General features: G+C 49.6%; 1 protein-coding gene across 1 annotated transcript; it reads left to right on the forward strand.

Moving 5' to 3' along the window:
- The first annotated feature begins 1,404 nt into the window (after positions 1–1,404).
- DIRAS2 (DIRAS family GTPase 2) lies at positions 1,405–2,004 on the forward strand. Its single transcript, XM_062207121.1, has one exon. It carries the CDS (start codon positions 1,405–1,407, stop codon positions 2,002–2,004), a length of 600 nt encoding a protein of 199 aa, XP_062063105.1.
- The last annotated feature ends 18,756 nt before the right edge of the window (positions 2,005–20,760 follow it).

Raw genomic sequence — 20,760 nt, forward strand, 5'->3', positions numbered from 1 at the left:
TGGATGAATAAAGACACTGCAAGCTTCTTAGTTATCTGTGAACGCCTCCTGCTTAGTGGAGACACACAACACTGTGGCCTGCTCCCAGCTCTGTCCTCAGGCAGCCTCGGGGTAGATGGCGCCTGTGACGCTGGCTTGTAGCCACGCCTCACCCCTCACTGCTGTGTGGCGCTGGGAGCATTACTTTCCTGACCCTCTCTGTGTCTCTTGCTTCATCATTGCACAACAGAGAGAATGGCATCAACTTACAAGGTGGAGAAGATCCATGAGTTAGCATGAGCACCAAGTAAATACAAAGAGCGTGCTCTTCCCCTCCCAGTATTTGTATAAAAAAGCCCACAGTAATTAGGACCAATCTGTTGGGTATTCGGTACAAGTTTGTTGCTAAAACACAACCCGGGAGGCAGCAAGCAATGGCTCAAAGAGTTAGGTTCCTGCCATCCACCTGAGAAATCTGAAATTCGTTCCTGACTCCAAGCTTCAGCCCTGGCCACTGCAGGCCTTTGGGAAGTGAACCAGCAGATGAGAGATTCATTCTCTCTCTCTCTCTCTCTCTCTCTCTCTCTCTCTCGTGCTCTCTTTCTCTCTTTCTCTCTACTTCTCTGCTCAAATAAATAGTATACACAAATTAATTAAAGGACTTGTTGGAATCTTAAAAGGAGTTGCATTGAAACTATAAAGCAGTTTAGGGTGAATGGCCACCTTCATGACTAGATCTTCCCATTGGTGAACCTAACAGGTCTGTTTATTTATTTAAGTCATCTTGAATTTATCTCAGCAGTGTTTGTGATTTTCAGTAGAGGCATATTGCACCTGTTTGTTTATTCCTGCATAGTTAATATGTATATGCTATGTGTGTTTGCTTTTTTAAATGTACATTTTCCAACTTTTCATTATTATATGTAGGAATCCAAGTGATTTTATTGACCTTGTATTCTGCAACATGGCTGATGTACATTATAGCTCAAACAATCACAAGTAAAATGACTCTGTGCAGGTTTCTGCTGGGGGCTGGTCCTTCTCTCATCTCCCCATTGGCTCTCTGCTCGTCTTGGGCTTCCTTTGCATCTTTCCTGAGCATCAGGTCTGCTGTGGACAAAGATGTTCAGGGTCATGACTCACTAAGGAGAAACAGAAAGGTTCCAGGGAGCTCCATCGTCACCTGGCTGTCCTCTTGGAAACTGAGAATTGACGAGTTTATCGGGTCTGGGATTGTAGATGTGTTGAAACAAACTTCGCATTGTTCTTGTGTTGGGAGAGTGAATGCAAACATCACCACTTCCGTTTCTTCTATCATAGAGAGTGGTCAATCCATCCTTTTTGAGAACGACGTTGTTAATGCTGTCAAACGTCTGATTCCTTTGCCAGGTGTCTGCTGGTTGATCGTCGGCACCCGCACGCACCATGCCTGAGCAGAGCAACGATTATCGCGTGGCCGTGTTCGGGGCAGGTGGTGTTGGCAAGAGCTCGCTGGTGTTGAGGTTTGTGAAAGGAACGTTCCGGGAGAGCTACATCCCCACGGTGGAAGACACCTACCGGCAGGTGATCAGCTGTGACAAGAGCATCTGCACGCTGCAGATCACCGACACCACCGGGAGCCACCAGTTCCCGGCCATGCAGCGGCTGTCCATCTCCAAGGGGCACGCCTTCATCCTGGTCTACTCCATCACCAGCCGGCAGTCCCTGGAGGAGCTCAAGCCCATCTACGAACAGATCTGCGAGATCAAGGGGGACGTGGAGAGCATCCCCATCATGCTGGTGGGCAACAAGTGTGACGAGAGCCCCAGCCGCGAGGTGCAGAGCAGTGAGGCCGAGGCCCTGGCCCGCACGTGGAAGTGTGCCTTCATGGAGACCTCGGCCAAGCTCAACCACAACGTGAAGGAGCTCTTCCAGGAGCTGCTGAACCTGGAGAAGCGCAGGGCCGTGAGCCTGCAGATCGATGGCAAGAAGAGCAAGCAGCAGAAGCGGAAAGAGAAGCTCAAGGGCAAGTGCGTGGTCATGTGAAGGCCCTTCCCCGGCCTCCCTCCCATCCCCCACGTGACACCCACCGTTGTCAGGGTAGCATGTACGACGCCCGCGTGTTAAACATTGCATTGGACCGAGCCAGGCCCTGGCATCCTTAAGAGGGCATGCCACACCGCCAACAAAAAGCCACCCCTCTCTGAGTCCCAGAACCCGCCAGGCAGTTAAAAGCCAGCACCTGCAGCCTCCCAGGGAACTCGGGACAGTGCATTCCCCAGAGGGAGGTGGGAGGTGGGAGGACCTGTCCCCACGATGGCAGCATGTGCGGAGAGGACTGAACACCACCTAGTGCATGGGAGAGTGCGTGAGCCCAGAGCCGCAACCCCGAGCCAGGCATTTATCTCTGCTCAAAAGCCGGTAACATCTTTGGGGGAGGAACATGGGTATGGGCGGAGGCGAGAGCACCAGTCCATCCAGAGCGGACCACACTGGGTCCCTTTCATGCTTTTATTTACCAATTTATTTATTTTAAATTGGGTTCAACATAAAACAACACAGCCTCCCTCAAAGGAGGGTCTCCACTCGCTGCCCCAGACCTGCCGGGGACCTTGTTTCTTCCCCCCCCACCCCCCCACAAAAGATGCATTCCCCTGGTGTAGACCTAGCTAGCATGCATCGCTCTCACCTCTGCCAGTGTTTCTTTTCACATCCAATGGTGAGTTCCCTAACTGCGTGCTGTCCTTTTGGAAATGCTTCGGTTCTGCAGTACAGGGTTGTAAACAGCATTAAAGCGTCACCTACTGCTTGCTCCTGGGGTTTCTCTGTGACGGTTTGAGGAAGGTGAAGCTTCTTCCCTTCGGTCCCCAAGGGTGTGACTTCTTCAGCCTTCAGGTTTTAAATACAAGCAAATAAAGAGGCTGTTTTTAGGCATTTTGTTACCCTCCAAGATGGCTTTATTCTCTTAAATAATTCGATCTGTACCCAGCCAGGCAACAGCCAGCAAAGGCCATCTGATGACCAAAAGCTCATCTGTTTTTCTAAGTGACACGCACACGTGGATGCCACACTTTGCACCTTACCAGAGGACTTTGAAGCAGGAGTTGTTCACGGTATCGTTGATGAGCTGTCTGTATCAGAAGTATATTCCTGGAAAATGCACTTGTGTACCCGTAAATTCTCTTGCATGTTCCGTTATACACGTCTTGTAAGAGCTGTGTGAGACAGCACTCACTCTAGAAACAATTATCTTCCCCTCCTAATGACTGTGTGTGCATCCTTAATCCTCTTTAAACCAAATGACAGCCACTGTGGTTCCTGTGCCAGGCGCGGGAGAGGACAGTGGCTGGAGACCAGCAGGCTGCTCTGCCCCGGGAAGAGTCCAGGCACATCCTCTGCTCTCCCTACGTAGCGTCTGTTTGGTCTCTGTTTCCTAAAGAATTCCCAGACTGGCTGAGTGTGGGCTCATCCTCTCCCCCGTCCTTGTCACCTGCCGGGCGGAGGGAGCTGCCGTAGCACTTGGGCTTGCTTGCACAGGGAGCCTCCTGGCTGCTGGGCAGCAGCGCTGGCCCTGGACAGAGCTCCCAGGTTGGAGATGTTACACATGTCGGCTTGCTGTGTTTTTCCCCCGCCCCGCCCCTGCTGACTTGCTGCCGCAGCCAAAAGGGTACCACCATCCTCCAGAGCACACTGGGTTCTTAGCACCAGCTAGCTCCCTGTAGCCCCTTCTGGGTAAATTCCCTCGTCCTGGTCTCATCCTCTCGGCTCCACCAGAAACTTGCCCTGCTGACATATTTCATGTGAGAGAGAATTAGCACCTTCTTGGGCTCCTAGAGCAAATCCTCCCTGATCCGACCAGACCAGAGGGAGTGTTCACACGGAGCGGGGACAACCCAGGACAGGAGTGGCCTGGGAGCTAGTGGGGAGCTCAGGGCACTGGGACCAGTCCTCAGGTCCCTGATGCAGGCTCCACAACATTTGCAATGAGATCTGGTCGGGGCATTGTCTGGATCCTTGGTTTCTCAACTTGGGTCTATGTTTTTTCCCCCATTTCTGTTCTCAGAGAGAGAGGTTGTCGGTTTGTCATTTGTATATGGGTGAAGTCTAACAGGCAGTGGAATTTCATGGCCAACAAGGGATGGCTAGGTTTTGGCCTGGGTTTTTCTGCTAACAGTACAATGGGATCTTTGCCACTGACCATGATGCTAATAAGGCTTTTCTTCTGAGAGCTTCCTGCAGACGGCTCCATCCCTACAGATCACAAGTCCCCATGCCTTTTAGTGCTTTCCAGACAATGTGCATTTGTAAGTATCTGGGCGCTCATCCACGAGAGCTTTGCAGTGATTAAAAATCTGTTGTCAGTCAGGATTCGTTGTGTTTCTTTGTGTCTTCCCTGTGAGGTTTGGCTCAGATGGCATGGGAGCCTCCGTGTGGATCTTCATTCTGAGATCATTTTCATTGAGCTGAAGATATTGGTGGTTTTCTCAAATTTGTCTTTTAGGAGTTCTACATGGACTCAGGGCTTGGCAAGGCAGTACCACTGCATCAGATTTTATTTTTAATTTATTTTTTATTTGTTAGCATTTGTGTGGTCCCGACCCCACCTATGGAGTGGCGGTTCTTAAGAACCCATCTGACATTGCCTATGGGTGCGGCAGGTTCTGACCCAGCCATAGTAAGTTACAAAACTCAAATGTGAGTTTGAGGCTGGCTCGCTCTCTCTGGGGAGAAGCACGGGGCTCCCAGAGTTCCCTGTGTCCCCGCTGGTCCCCTCCATCCAGTGACAAGCCATGGGCATGCAGACCATGCATCAAGAACAACAAGAGCAATATCGAATTGTTCATTATATCTAGAACTATATTCAGAGTCTATAATTTATCTTCCTGCATTTTTGAAGTATAAAGCAGTACATTGTACATAGCTGGAAGCAAGTATATTTGTTTCACTGTTTGTAATATTTAAGAAATGCTCATTCTTTGTAGAACAAGAAACGTATTCAATATTTTAAAAAAAACTGCTCTGTAATACTTCATTTTTTTCCTTCCAAAATTTGTAATGTGTTGCTCCTACATAAGCTCTCTCTGGAAATATCCATAACTCACTGGACACTTGAATATCTTCGAAGACACGTCCTGGAACTCAGAACCCATAAAGCCAATATGTAGAGAAAGTATTCACAGAGCATGACTTTTATACGTGTGGGATATCAATGTGTATATTTATATTCAAAGTGTATTTATTGTTACAATTCCATTCTCTACTCTGTTTTATTTACTCCACGGTTATAAAATCACCCTTGCGTAAAGTTTCTAGTTGCCAGTGATGTTCTGAAAATGATGGAACATACTCCAATAAAGCTTCGGTTATGACACCCTGGCCGGAAGGCAGTGTTGCGTGTTGGCCTTCAGGGCGGGGCGGGGCTGCGGGCACTGGCGGACAAGGCTGTCAGAGTCTGGGAGGATCTCTGGTGGGCTGCCGCAGCCTGTCCCCTGCCCTTGTCACTGGGTGGACATGAAGCAGGTGCTACAGCATCCTTGGCTCAGAATAGGAGGAGCCAAGACCATGTGTCTCCTCTGCCTTCCCCACCCTGGGCTCTTCAGGGAGGTGGTCCTTGGAAGCCCCTGGAGTGGAGTTGCTGCTTGTCCCTCTTCCTGTTTCTCCAGGCTGCCTTTAGGTGACACAGGACGAGCAGATCTGGAACCGGAAACAGAGGCCTGCTCCCAGCAACTGGCGGGCTGAGTGAGCGCATGGCTGCTCTGTGAGACTTCCGAATGGAAATATTCACATCTGTAGAGTGAGTGTCCCTGAGGATTAATTTAATATTAATTAATTTAATATTAATTAATTAATATTTAATTAATTAAATAATAAATTAATTAAATAATAAATTAATTTAATATTAATTAATAATAAGCACAGGCCCTGGGAGCCGTCTTGTCGCACATCGAGCCTTCGATGGGGACAAACAAAAACCTGCTCACTGTGCAGGACTCTGGAAAGATCCTTGCCTGTGAGCATCAGTCGGTGCACACACAAAGCCATCAGAAACTTTCCATTTCTCAAAGCCTCTAATAGTTTCCCACAGGCCACTCCTGCCGCCTCCTAGCTGCACCCCCGCGTTAGTCATTATTGCTCCATTATTCAGAGTTTCTCATTTATGGACACAATTCCAATCAGCAGGCCCCATTAGGCCCCCATTAAAAGGCATTGTGCTACTTATCAAACTTTAATGTGCAATTGGGGCATTTCAAGATCTTGGGACTTGGTGGCGTCTGAGGCCACAGGGCTGGGTAGTGCTTAGGATTCTGTGTTTCTGGTCCGTGGACCCCACTAGCAGCAGCAGGCCTGTCATCTACTTGTTCTCCGATCGTGCTGCTCGCTGGAGTCTCCCTGGGGGGAGACCCTCCCCCAGCAGGCAGCTGGAGTGTGGCTTTGGCTTCAAGATCTTTTAAAAAGTCCTAGGTTGTTCCGCCAGCACTAGGTGTGAGGGGAGCTCACTGCTCCTGGTCGGAGCCCCCGCAGCCACCTGGAGTGACCTCCCCTTGCCCTGCCTAGCTCCAGCCTGGCACACACTCTGCTCTTGACAGCTTGTCTTGTTCTTCCCAGCCTGTCGGTATTGAAGACACATGGCCCCCCTTCCCTCTTGACCCTGCTGACGTGCAGCGCACCGTGCGCGCAGGGACAGAGGGCTGACCTGCTGCCATCCAGCCCTCCGCGGCTCGGGTCTTCACTGTGCTCACGTGTTTCCAAGACCCAAGGGAAGCATTGGCTCTGCCTGCTCAGAGACCTGCCTGGGATTTGGAGCTGAATCCTCACGCCTTCATTCATCCAGCCCTTCATTCTTCCATCTCCATTGACCTTTTGTCATCTCGGAGGCCTTTGCCCGTGCTGGTCTATCACGAGCCATTGATGGGCCCAGAGTCGGACTCCTGTGGTCCTTTAGTGATCACTGCTGTCACTGGTGGTGTTAGTGGTTTTAGTCTTTTGGCCCCAAGCAACAGAGAAGGGGTTAGCTTAGGTGTAGGAAAATAAAGGAAACCGGCGTATTCCCCTTGAACTCCTCTCAGGAGGGAGACAGGCATTCACAGTGAAAGGAAGACAAAAGGTAGGGCCAACAGAGGGATAGCAGGTGGATGTCACGTGTTCCCTTCACTCTTGCCGGAAGCCAGGATTTAGCTTGCAGTCGGTCTGACAATAACCAACAGTAGCTCTCAAGAAGCGCCTCCCCAGATGCCGGTCACACTCCGCACACACTCAACCACGGTGGTAACACCCCCCCCGCCAAGTTGGGCACCGTGGATAGTCCCAGGACCCCCATGACAGTCGCAGGAGAAGTGTCAGGAAGTCCCAGGGCAGGTGCCTTGGTTAGAAGGCGAGTGGGGAATGAGCAGCTGCGGTTGTGCTGTTGGAAATCCCCTCTGTCCGCCTGTCCACCCGAGCACCTTACAACCTCTCCCTGTATTAAGGCTGCCCTCAAGTGACCTTGGTCACTTAAGTCAAAACCTCTGTCTCCCTCCTCAGAGTTCCCCTTGATCTTGTTTTCCTGACCTTGAAGATGCTCCTGCTGTGTTTCATGACACAGACATTATTGTTCATACACATCCTAATTTGTTTTATGCTCTTTTTTTTTTTTTGACAGGCAGAGTTAGTGAGAGGGAGAGAGACAGACAGAAAGTTCTTCCTTCCGTTGGTTCACCCCAAATATGGCTGCTACGGCCGGTGCTGTGCTGATCCAGAGCCAGGAGCCAGGTGCTTCTCCTGGTCTCCCATGGGGTGCAGGGCCCAAGCACTTGGGCCATCCTCCACTGCCCTCCCGGGCCATAGCAGAGAGCTGGCCTGGAAGAGGGGCAACCGGGACAGAATCCGGCGCCCTGACTGGGACTAGAACCCGGTGTGCTGGCGCCGCAGGCGGAGGATTAGCCAAGTGAGCCATGGCGCCGGCCAGTTTCATGCTCTTTTTAAAAAGTTTATTTGAAAGGCAGAGATACAGAGAGCAGAGAGAGAGAGAGAGAGAGAGAGAGAGAGATATCGTCTACATGCTGGTTTATTCCCCAAGTGGCTGCCATGACTGGAGCTGGGTCAATCCGAAGCCAGAAGCCAGGAGCTTCTTCCGGGTCTCCCACGTGGTTGCAGGGGTCCAAGCACCTGAGTCATTTTCCACTGCTTTTCCAGGCACCCAGCAGGACGCTGGTTCAGAATTGGAGCAGCCAGGACTTGGGATGCCAGCACTGCAGATGGAGGCTTAGCTTCCTACTCAGCACTGGCCCCTGTTTCATGCCCTTTAACTTCAATTCATTGTGGAGCCCGCGCAACAACTGGAACTATGTCCCATAACCAAGTGTTAGATTGACCGGCAAGCCCCTCCTAACTGCTCACCGGGTCCCCCTGTGGATTCTCCATGTAGTCACTGGCTCCCCTCTCCAGCACACAGCAGCACGGCACTTCCTGGCCCCCGTGGTGCTGGGCAGAACCAGCCGACTGGCCAAGGAGTCGTGCGAGGAAGAAGGCCCTTGGTTTCCAGGCAGGTGCATTTCACGGCCAGTGAGAGCCCCCCAGAGCGCTCCTCCTCTTCTCCCACAGGGACAGGCAGTGTTCTCAGAGTGATTGCTCTCGACCAGTGGTTCCTAGTGAGGGCAAGGCTGCGACGGGAGCAGTGGGCTCTGTGCACCTGCAGCTGATACATGGTCTCATGGAGACATAAACCTTTGTTGTGTTGGTATTTGAGATTTGACAGGGGTGGGGCAGGGTATTTCTCGGACATAACTCACTCTAACTTGACTAATACCTTACCTCCTGTTTATATTCTTAAAGTTTAGCAGTTACTTCTTGTCAGCCTTCTCTTTTCTATTTGTATTTTATTTTTAAAGATTTATTTATTTATTTGAAAGAGAGAAAGTTACACAGAGAGAGGAGAGGTTTTCCATCTGCTGGTTCACTCCCCAATTGGCAGCAATGGCCAGAGCTGCACCGATCTGGAGCCAGGAGCCAGGAGCTTCTTCTGGGTCTCACACATGGTTGTAAGGTGCACGGGTGGGCAGGTGGACAGAGGGGATTTCCAACAGCACTGAAACACATGGTTTCAGATGGCTTGGGCCATCTTCCACTGCTTTCCCAGGCCATAGTAGAGAGTTGAAAAGAAGTGGAGCAGCCGGGACTCGAACCGGCACCCACATGGGATGCTGGTACTGCAGGCGGCAGCTTTAAGCACTACACCACAGCGCCACCCCTTTTTTCTATTTTTCAAGCTTTATTTATTTGAAAGAGGAAGAGAGAGAGAGAGAGAGAGAGCAAGCAGTCGAGAGATCATCCGTCTGCTAATTCATTCCCCACATGGCCACAACAACCAGGACTGGGCCAGGCCATAGCCAGGAGCCAGGAGCTTCTTCCAGGTCTCCCACGCGAGTGCAGGGGCCCGAGCACTTGGGCCATCTTCTGCTGCTTTCTCAGGCCACAGCAGAGAGCTGGATTGGAAGTGAAGCAGCCGGAACAGAGACTGGTGCCCATAGAGGATACCAGTACTGCAGGTGGCGACTTTGCCTGCTGTGACAATGCAGGCACCATCTTTTCCTTTTAGAATTTGCATATCGAGGGAATAAATCAAATCTGGGTGTGGGCATTTAGCTGAACACTTATGAGGCCACTTTAGATGCCTGCATCCCACATTGGAGTACCTGGGCTTGATCCTTGGCTCTGGTTCCTGGCTCCAGCTTCCTGCAAATGTGTGCCTTGGGAGGCAGCACTGGTGGATCAAGCAATGGGCTCCTGCCATCCACATGGGAGGCCTGGATTGAGTCTTCAGTTCCCAGAGTGGGGCCCAGCCCAGCCCTGGCCGTTGTAGGCATTTAGGGAGTGAATTGACAGGTGGGAGCACCACAGCTCCCTTTCAAATAAATAAATAAATAAGGTTAAAAAATAAGCAAAAATAAAATCTAAACAAAACAAGTGAATGAAGTACTATAAATGTTGAAGTTCTTAAGAACATGCCAGAAACTTGTGTTTTTTAAATTATCTTTGATGAATTATTTTAAAATGTCATTCTCAAATTTAGGCTGACTAACATTAAACAAAAATGAATGAGACAAGGCCAGCCCTGTGGTATAGTAGGTTAATTTTCCAGCTGCAGCATTGGCATCCCATCTGGGCGCCAGTTCAAGTCCTTGCTGCTCCTCTTCCAATGCAGCTCTCTGCTATGGCCTGGGAAAGCAGTAGAAGATGGCCCAAGTCCTTGGGCCCCTGCACACACACGTGGGAGACCCAGAAGAAGCTCCTGGCTCCTGGCTAGGATCAGCACAGCTCCAGCCATTGCGGCCTTTTGGGGAGTGAACCAGCTGATGGAAGACCTCTCTCTCTGTCTCTCCCTCTCACTGTAACTACCTCTCAAATAAATAAATAAATAAATGAAAGAGGCCATAGAAACTATGCAAGAAAGTTAGTCAGTTGGATGGGAAAATTTTCTGGAATCTCCTTCCTTTATCCCATAAGCAAGGATACTTCAAGATGTCTGTTACCGAGTACCCTGTAGGCTGTGTTGTAGTGTTCAAGGAAAGGCCGTGAAATAGCTTTTTCCTTACACATTTTATAAATGTGAAATATAAAACAAATTGACTTTCCCAGTTGCTGGTAGTTGTGTTCTCAGCAGCGGTTCCCTAGGCAGAGACTTTTGTCACACCACCTGGGCCAAAATTCTATTACCAATGTGCATTTCATCCTGGCCACTGTATTGCTTGTACTTTCTTGAGTTTGTTCAGTTGAACTTCTCCTGTTTATATGTCTAATTCATTGTCCAATGAAGCATAAAGGTAGATAGGGAAATAGCAACTTTATACGGTCACTGTGGATACAGTCCATCCGCAATCTGTGTGTGTGATCATTTTCTTTTTTAGAAGTTTTATTTATCTGGGACTGGTGTTGTGGTATAGCAGGTAAAGCTACTGCCTGCAAGGCCAGCCTCTCACATGAGTGCCAGTTTGTGTCCCAGCTGCTCCACTTCAGATCCAGCTTCCTGTCAATGTCCTGGGAAAAGCAGTGAAGATGGTCCAAGTGCTTGGGCCTCTGCTACCCACATGGGAGACCTGGAAGAAGCTCCTAGTTCCTGGCTTGGCCCAGCTCTGGCCATTGGGGCCATCTGGGGAGTGAACCATCAGATGGAAGATCTCTCTCTCTCTCTCTCTCTCTCTCTCTGTATGTCTCTCTCTTTCTCTCTGTAACTCTGACTTTCAAATAAGTAAATAAATCTTTAAAAACAGTTTTTTGTGTTTGAAAGGCAGAGCAAGAGAAAGAGAGGAAAGAGAGGGAGAGAGAGGAGAGAGAGAAACAGAGTGAGAGAGGGGAGAGAAGAAGAGAGAGGGAGAGAGAGTAAAAAGAGAGAGGAGAGAGAGAAAGTGAGAGAAGAGAAAGAGAGAGGGGAGAGAGAGAGAGAGAGAGAGAGAGAGAGAGATTTTTCCATCTGCTGATTCATTCTCCAAATAACCAAAACAGCCAACTGAAGCCAGGAGCCAGGAACTCCTTCTGTGTTTCCCACGTGGATGGCAGGGACCCAAGTACATGAGGCACCACCTGCTGCCTCCCGGGTGCATTAGCAAGAAGCTTGATGCCAGGCGCTGTTTCTTTCAGGACCTGGGCATCCCCAGCAGCCTCACCTGCTGTGCCGCAGGGCTCAGCTTTGGATACGAGACGTGTCTAAGAATGGCTGTCCCCCCAAAATATGTGAAGGAAATGAGGCAGGAATCTCAGAAGATTTAATATTTTGGGTCTGGATTCCTCACGACAGCACATTGTTCTTTAAAATTAGTTCATCAAATTTCTTTGTTACCGGTAAAACCCAATCAATATCTCATTTCTAGTGAAAGAAATGCAAAACAGTGCTTTCAAGTGTGAAATTAATGAGTTGTTAAAGGGAGGGAAAAAATTGAAAATTATACACATGCTTGTACATACCCGGGCGCAAACATACACACACACATTGCCAGGCAGAATACACAAGTCATACTACCACAGAGAAGCCTATGAAACCAGACCCAACGGTCATTACAAATGCCCACTAAGACGGCACTTGGTTAAAGTTGCTTTGAATATTGTTGACTGGCACGTGGTACTAATATCATGTAAAGTGGAAGGGCACTGAGCAAGGCCTCAGTGTGCTGGCTGATTCTGTGTTGTATTTGCACTGGATCTTAGCCAAGAGGCTGAGAAGCAATCTGTGTCGTGTTTGCAACAATTCACGCTCCACTGGTGGGACCCCAGGAGAGAGCAACACGGAAGCCTTTATCTAGGAGAAGGTGTTGTGTTACTGTCATTTGAGTACACCTCCTGCTATTGATTTATGGTTCAAGGAAGAAGTGACAGGTGTGGCTGTAGGTAAGCCATGGCCACCAGCATCTTGTGAGCGTGTGATGTTCAGTACTGAACAAGTTGCAGGAAAAGACGAGTTGAACTGTTTTCTTTTTTGACACTGATCGTGGCTGTAGCATGATCAAGTGACAGCTTTGGAGCACATTGGAGGCTTTCACAGACTCGAACTCATCACTTCAGCGCAATATATTATGACTTTTTTTTACATTAAGGATTATTCATTATCTATAATTAAGCTTGTCTGAATACCACAGAAGAATCTCAATATAGTTAAAGCAAATAAATTTTCATTCGTTGTAACATGGAAGGAATCCACAGCTTCATGACATCATGAACTATTTGTATTAATTAGGTGATTCAGTTCTCTGATCCTAGATGATTCTAGCATGTGGGTGTAGACCACATCCTAATGGCCCATGATGGCTGCTGGAACTCCAGCCATCACATTCTGTGCAGGCAGAGGTTGTACACAAGGGAAAGCATGCATATGCCAGCACTTCTCGGAGCACTGAAGATGAGGAGCAGATCTTACTCACACGGCCACTGCTGGGAATCAGGGAGACTCACACTTTTTTTTTTTTTTTTTAAATCCGGGAGGAGAAATGTGCCTATGTAGAAGTTGGGGATTTCTGTGAGGAAAAATGGACTTGGAGAGGCACTGGCTTTTTTCAAATGTAGGTTTTATCCAATTGAGGTTTGGGGAAACGGACAGATTAGGAGATGTGCGCCATCCCATGTCCACAGCAGATCAGGAGATGTGCAGGGTGAGCTTGCCAGGAGGAGGGGCACTCAGTGCCCGGCTGGGCCACAGAGGGAAGCCCCAGGGCCAGTCAGGAGGGAGAAGGAGTGGGAGAACGTGGGCAGGAGTGTTCCCTGTGGGCAGGGTGCCGGTTTCCGATCAGCTAAGTGCATGGGTCCAGCAGGCTCTGGGATGTGGGGGCTGGCTCTGGTCGGAACCTGGCCCTGGGTAAGAGGCAAGTGGAGGTTGGTCGGGGTTGTGGGGACACATGGCGGAGGCGCATCGCTGCTCTGCGTATGAAGATGCGCTCATAGGAGGGATGTCCAGTCTCTGTGAATCGGTGAGTCCTGGAAGCGCTGTCCCTCCCATGTCAGCAAAGCCCCAGATGGCAAAGCATCAGAAATGCGGAAAATAAAGTGGCATGCATAATACACTGGCAATCTCTGCGTGAATAGGACATGACGATTTTGTGTGCAGGTAAAATGGTCCCGGGATCAATATCCCCCCAATATTTTCTGATTTTCTAGATGTATTAGACAAATAACGCCATGCCATGGTCTGAGTCATTAAGTCCATATCCTCATATCCGAGGGCAGTGTGTGAGCAGATGTAGAATCCACCTGCTGTCTTCTCTTCATTGACGCTTTCACCTCCAGCCTTTGGGTGCAGGCTGAGGGCTCCTTAGCCAGCATCAGACGAGCCTTGAAGCCAGGAGCCCCTGGGAAGTCCCTGCCCTGTTCAGAGAAAATTCTGCCACTTAGTCTTGCTTGTAATGCATTGGCATCCCTTTGGGTCAGGCTTTTCTAATTCAGCGGGAAAGGCACAAACTATGCCAGGAGGTCTGAGGACTCTGAGATCGGCGGACCTGGTGGTCCCCGCCCCCACATGGGTAATTTCCCTGTGAGGTCTGCTCCACTGCACCATGATTGAGGGGTGCTTTTCTCGGTGCGTCCCCGGTGTTCTGCCTAGGAGCTGTTGGATGCAAGCATAGAGGGTGCTGCTGGCGCGTCCGTGACCGAGGCTGCTCTTCCTCACTTGCCTGTCTGGGAGTCCCCTTGGTCCCTAGCACCAGCGGTGGGCAGAGGCCTAGCTCCTCCTGGGTCCCAAGGGCTGCTGGAGCCTTGCTCTTCCAACTCCGCGTTCAGGAAGTGGAAAGGGACCATGATGGGAACATTTGCACCCCGGGGACACGGCCAATCAAGGGCTCCCTTTCTTTTTGGAGAGCTGACTGCTTGGGGTTCGCTAGCACCTTGCTGTGTCCAGTGGCAGGGAAAGTGTTTCACTCTGTCCTGATCCGGACTCTGTCCCGCTCCGTGGTCCTCCTGTCCTGACTCACTGCTGGCCACCCTCCGTGTCCTCCCCACAGACCGTCCTGTACTATCTCCCAGCTCACCCGTGGGCAGTTTGTTGGCAAGTGCTTCCTTTTTTTTTTTTTTTAAATTTATTTATTTATTTGAGAGAGAGAGAGAGAGAGAGAGAGGTCTTCCATCCACTGGTTCACTCCTCAGATGGCTGCAACTGGCAGAGCTGCGCCAATCTGAAGCCAGGAGCCAGGAGCTTCTTCCAGGTCTCCCATGTGGGTGCAGGGGCCCAAGGACTTGGGCCATCTTCTACTGCTTTCCCAGGCCATAGCAGAGAGCTGGATCGGAAGTGGAGCATCCGGGACTCGAACTGATGCCCCTATGGGATGCCGGCACTTTAGGCCAGGGCGTTAACCCGCTGCACCACACAGCGCCGGCCCCAGGTAAGTACTTCTTAGGAACGGTGCTCTAAGAGCTTTAAAAAGCTCCGACTGTGAGTTATGGCAGTGCTGTGGTGCAAACTCACACAGCATTTTTCAAAACATTAAAAAATATACAGGGGGTGGAAGCTTGGCCTAGCAGCGAAGAAGCCTGCATCTCCTGTCACAGGGCTTGGATTCACGTCTCAGCTCCACTCGTAAATCCAGTGTTTTGCTAATGCAGACCCTGGGAGCAGTGGTGATGGCTCAGGTAATGGGGTTCCTGCCAGTCGCAGAGACCTGGATTCAGTTCCTGGTTCCTGGCTTTGACCTGGCTCAGTCCCGGCTGTTGGAGGCATTGGGAAGTGTAAGCTGATGGGAGTTTCTCTCTCTCTCTCTCTCTCTCTCTCTCTCTCTCTCTCTCCCCCTCAAATAAATAAAAAAAATCTTCAAAATTTATATATAGCGGTGTAAAAGCTAGTGCATCCAACATTATTTTTTCAAAAGATTTATTTATTTATTTGAAAAGTCAGAGTTAGAGAGGAAAGGCAGAGAGAGAAAGAGAGGTTTTCCATCCACTGGTTCACTCCCCAGTTGGCTGCAACAGCCGGAGCTGCACTGATCCAAAGCCAGGAGCCAGGAGCTTCCTCAGGGTCTCCCACGTGGGTGCAGGGACCCAAGGACTTGGGCCATCTTCTACTGCTTTCCCAGGCCATAGCAGAGAACTGGATCAGAAGTAGAGCAGCCAGGTCTTGAACTGGCGCCCATATGGGATGCCGGCACTGCAGGCGGCAGCTTTATCTGCTACGCCACAGCCCTGGCCCCTCAACATTATATTTTAGATGTATTTAAAGCTAATATGTAATCAAAGCAATCTTGGGGCCAGCTTTGTGGTGTAGTGGGTTGAGCTGCTGCCTGCAGTGCCAGCATCCCAAGGGGCACCATTTGAGTCCCAGCTGCTCCACTTCTGATCCAGCTCCCAGTTAATGTGCCTGGGAAAGCAGCAGAACGTGGCCCCAGTGCCTAAGCCTCTCTGTCACCCACGTGGGAGACTCAGATGAAGCTGTTGGCTCCTGGCTTTGGTCTGACCCAGTCCAGGTCATTGTGGCCATTTGGGGAATGAATCAGTGGCTGGAAGATCATTTTCTCTCTCTCTTCCTTTCTCTCTGCCTTTCAAATAAAATAAGTAAATTTTTTCAAAAAGTAATAATCTTTTAAAAAAGACTTATTTATATGTTTGAAAGGCAGAGTTACACACAGAGAGAAGGAGAGGCAGAGAGAGAGAAGGGTCTTCCACCCTCTGGTTCACTCCCCACTGGCTGCAATGGCCAGAGCTGCACCGGTCTGAAGCCGGGAGCCAGGAGCTTCTTCTGGGTCTCCTACATGGATATAGGGACCCAAGGACTTGGGCCATCTTCCGCTGCTTTCCCAGGTTATAGAGAGATGGAAAGTGGAGCAGCCTGGACTCGAACTGGTGCCCGTATGGGATGCCGGCACTGCAGGCAGCAGTTTTACCCGCTATGCCACAGCGCCATCCCCCCCCCCCAAAAGGTAATGAGTTTATACTGAGTCCTTTGTAGCCTTAATTAGTAAATTAGAAGAACCCTGAAAGCCTGCCATAGCATCAAGCTGGCAGTGTGCGCTATTGGATGGGGAGCAGCGGTTTTGCGAAGAGTCATCCTGGGGCATTGTCAGGGATTTCACGATCCACAAACGCTTCGGTTGGGCTCCCAGACTCAGGAAAGTGCGCTTTCTCTATTGTGGAACAATGTGTTTTCCCAGAACAGCGTCCTGCCTCGCGCTCAAGTAAGACAGGAAATGAAATCACCCGGAACACTCAGTTAAGGGAAGACGTCTCTTAGCTGAGATGTTGCAATCACGTTTAAAACAAAAAAGCACCATAGTGTCTTTAGGAGAGGGCTGTTTGCCTCTGCTGTGGGTAGGGTAGCTTTATTAGGCAGCAAGTACCGATGGGAATGCCATGGAGAGCCGGGTTGGGGCAGGTTGACCTCCTGTGTCCCCAGCTGTCCCCGGGGAATTATGGCAGCCTCTTCAGGACTCAGTGCGACCGTCGATAGGTGAAGGCTTGGCACGGGGTTGTTGCACCGGAAGCCAGTTGGTGCACCATCACTTCCTGGTAGGTGTTCTGTTCACTGAGAGGTCGTCCCAGCCAGGACCAGTGAGGAAGAATCTAGCATCTAACGTCTGATTTTTATTTCTCCAATGTCTTTCTTTCTTTTTCCTCATTGTAAGGCCATGCTTTCTATTAATCACCAAGAAGTAGACTAAAATATGTGGCTCGAATGAGATTTTCTTTTTTAGGGACGCATTTTCACTGCTTCTTTCCACACTTTGAAAATCCACTGTTACTTTCGTTCACACTCAACTCAAAATAGCTGCTCTCAGGAAGAGCTAAATATAGGCCACTTGAAAGAGCCATTTTGGTCCTTTCCTCTAAAGATCCTGCTCTGTTTTAGTCTTCCCCTCCATCTTCCCAGCACAGAGCTGGGAGAGCCTCCTGCTCCGGCTGCCAGGCTGGCGAGGACCAGGGACCACCGTGCTGAAGCTCTGGCCTCTCTGTGAAGCAGCAGCAGAGGGCTGTGATGGGCAGAGGCGCTCTGCTGACGACTGCGCTCAGTTGCATAGAACAGAAACCACCAACATCAAGGGCTTGGGTAGGATTTCCTTCTTGGGGCATGAGGAGGTCTGCAGGAAGCACCCCAGGGGTCCATGTGGCTTCTCAGGGCTTTTCCATCCTGCTCCCTGAAGCACTGATAGCCAGGCCATACTCTAAGCAGCAGGAGGAAAGGCAAAGGGGAGAGGTGCACCTGCCAGCCAGGCCAGTGCCCTGTTAAGGGGGCTCTGGAGCCCTACCCCATTACCTGCATCTCTGCTTCCCTGCCCAGCAGGATAGCAGGATCACCTTGTTCCCAGGGAAAGAGGGAGTCACTGCTGGAGCTGGGCACGTCGCCATCCTCAATGAAATTGTCTTGCTGGCAGGCACGGAGCAGGAACACTGCTGCTTGTCCCTCCGCTATCGACATCGTCACCCTAACTGCGTACAGTTGGCCTTCTGTGTCTACGGGCTTTGGACCTTTGGATAGAAAATTTGGGGAACAAATTGTATGTGTTCTGAGCATGTGTGGGCTTCTTTTTCCCTTGTTGTTATTCCCTACACAATACAGTAAAACAACTATTTCCTTTGCATTTACGTGGCGTTACACATTATAAGTAATCTAGAGATGATTTAAAGTTTATGGGAGGATGTGTGTGGATTCCGTGCAGCTACTACACCATTGTATGGAAGGCATTTGAGCATCCGCAGATTTGGTATCCAAGGGAGTCCTAGACCCTGGATCCCTCCTGGATGCCCAGGGACCACTGCATTTTAATGACCTATCAGGCATTATTGAATGATTGTTGCAACTAAGGAAGATGACAGTGTGGAAAACATCCTTGTGTCCTAGACTGGCTTTGTCCTTGTCTTTTCAGAATTCCTCAGTCCAAGAAGTCGCCACCTGTACCCACAGCCTCTGAACTTGGAGATCCTAACCGTGCAGAATGCAATCTTTACTGGCAATTTGCACGTACAAAGGAGGATGCAAAGACCCTATACTGAGAGCAAAAATGAAGCCACATCCCATGAGGGGTGGAAGGGGTCTTTATAGCCCATCACCCCTACGTTTTTGGTCTACATTCACCAATTTACTGGATTTAGACAAGATCCAGAAGTCAAGTATCATTAGGGAGTCCAGCTGAGCAAGGTTTTGGAGGCAGTAATAACTCTAGGAAATTGATAGGGAACAGGCATTTTAATTTCCCATTAATAAAAGTGCCAGCTAAGGTGGCAAAGGTGCTGTGGGTGGTTTTAATGAAGTCCCAGGCAGCAGCCAATGCTGGAGCAGCATCCAAAGGTAGAGTGAATTCTGTAGATTGGAACTCGTTGCCATGGCAGTTAGTTGGCAGAAGGTGGGACCGTCCCCAGGAAGAGGAGTTCGAGGGTATCTGAAGGGAAAGAGAAACGCTTCACTTCTCCGTTGTGTGATTCCACAAGGACCTGTAATTAGATGCCATTTGAAGATATGTTCACAATACCGACTTCATTCTGCAGTATCAAGACAAGAACATGAATGCGGCTAGCAGCTATGAAAACCTTGGCAAAACCTAGCAATATTTGTACTCTGCCTCTTCCTCCCCCAACATCATGAGAGTTGGGAGCTGGTCAGATCTAAAACACAGGGAGATGGAAATGTGCACTGTTCAGATGTCAGCTTTCTATGTAGTCTTTCTCTGCAAACAACCGATCCCCCTGCAAGCACTGACAAGGGAAAGCTTAAAAAGAGGGTTGTCATCTGGGTTTTGTTTCCAGTCATCTCATAAAAAACAAACAAACAAAAAACAAACAAACAGGAAAATGATATGATTGTCTTTCATTTTCCAAGAGGAAGCCCTATCAGATTGGACCTGTTCCTGGGGCCAGTTCCCTGGAGCAATGGTGCCCTGTGTAGACTTGGACCACCTGAAGCAGGACAGCCTAGCTGGGCTCACAAATTAGGAGGAGGGCTTCTGACGGACTGATGAGTTCTCAGCCTCTGTTCTGATTGAGACTCTCAACAATCTCAAAGAAGGAAAGCCGTTCCTCCCTTTGTAGTCTTTCCTGTCTCTCTGCAGCACTAGAGACTTCTTCAGAGGAGTGGGGAGAACACTTGCAGGAGAGACCATGGGCACAGATGGAAACCCCACACTTCACGCACACGGGCCGGCTCATATGCTAAAAGAAGGCATCTTCAAACTCTTGGAGTCTGCATGTTTATACAGACATGTCTTTGTGAGGGTCTGTGCTGCTAGCAATATGCAAAGAACACTTTTCATTTTTTACATATGAAAGAACATGACATGAGTCTACTCCAAAACCCAGCAACTGCACTCTTGGCCATTTGTCCCAGAGCAATGAATTCTTATTTTCATATAGAGCCTTCTCTGTAGATATACAAATAACTTTCTTGGTAATAGCCCCAAGTTGAAAATTATACAGATGTTCTTTAGTGGGTGAATGGCGCAACCAAGTGTGGTAAATTTATACCATGAAATATTACACTTCAATAAAAAGAAATACATGATGGACACACAGAAAAGCTTGGGTGGATCTCAAGGAAATTGTCCTGAGTGGTATAAGACAACCTCAAAGGGTCAGGCACTGGATGACTGCTTCCATATAGCTTCCGACATAACCGTGGGTGGGGAGAACAGACAGTGAGGTGGTTTCCAGATGTTAGAGATGAGGAGGAGGGCAGCTGTGTCTAACAAAGGGTAGCATGAAGAGGTCTTGTGCTGATGGCCTAGCTGAGTCTCTCATGTATTTTCTTAGTGTAATTTCAGTTGTGCATATTTATGGGTACAACGTGATAATCCGTGCATGTATTCAGTGTGGGATGAGAAAACCAGGTTAGCTTAGTTAGTATCTTGAATGTGGTGTTGATGTGAACCTACACGTGACAACATCCCGTAGGGCTGAACATATGCACACGTGTGCCTGAGTAACGTGTGAACCCGAGTAGCCTCCAAGCACAAGCGCCAACCTCCCAGCTTTTTTTTTAAATGAATTCTTTTTTAAATTTTTTTGACAGGCAGAGTGGACAGTGAGAGAGAGACAGAGAGAAAGGTCTTCCTTCCGTTGGTTCACCCCCCAAATGGCCACTACGGCCAGTGCACTGCGCCGATCTGAAGCCAGGAGCCAGGTGCTTCTCCTGGTCTCCCATGGGGTGCAGGGCCCAAGCACTTGGACCATCCTCCACTGCACTCCCGGGTCACAGCAGAGAGCTGGACTGGAAGAGGAGCAGCCGGGGATAGAACCCGGTGCCCATATACAATGCTGACACCGCAGGCGGAGGATTAGCCAAGTGAGCTGCAGCGCCGGCCCCAGCTTTTGATTCTTGTCTAAAGTTGTGAAAGATGTAAGAGGCTGAGTCAAGAATGTTCAGGGTACCTTGGT

The sequence above is a fragment of the Lepus europaeus genome, chromosome 12 (genome assembly GCF_033115175.1).
Source record: "Lepus europaeus isolate LE1 chromosome 12, mLepTim1.pri, whole genome shotgun sequence".
NCBI classification, from domain to species: Eukaryota; Metazoa; Chordata; class Mammalia; order Lagomorpha; family Leporidae; genus Lepus; species Lepus europaeus.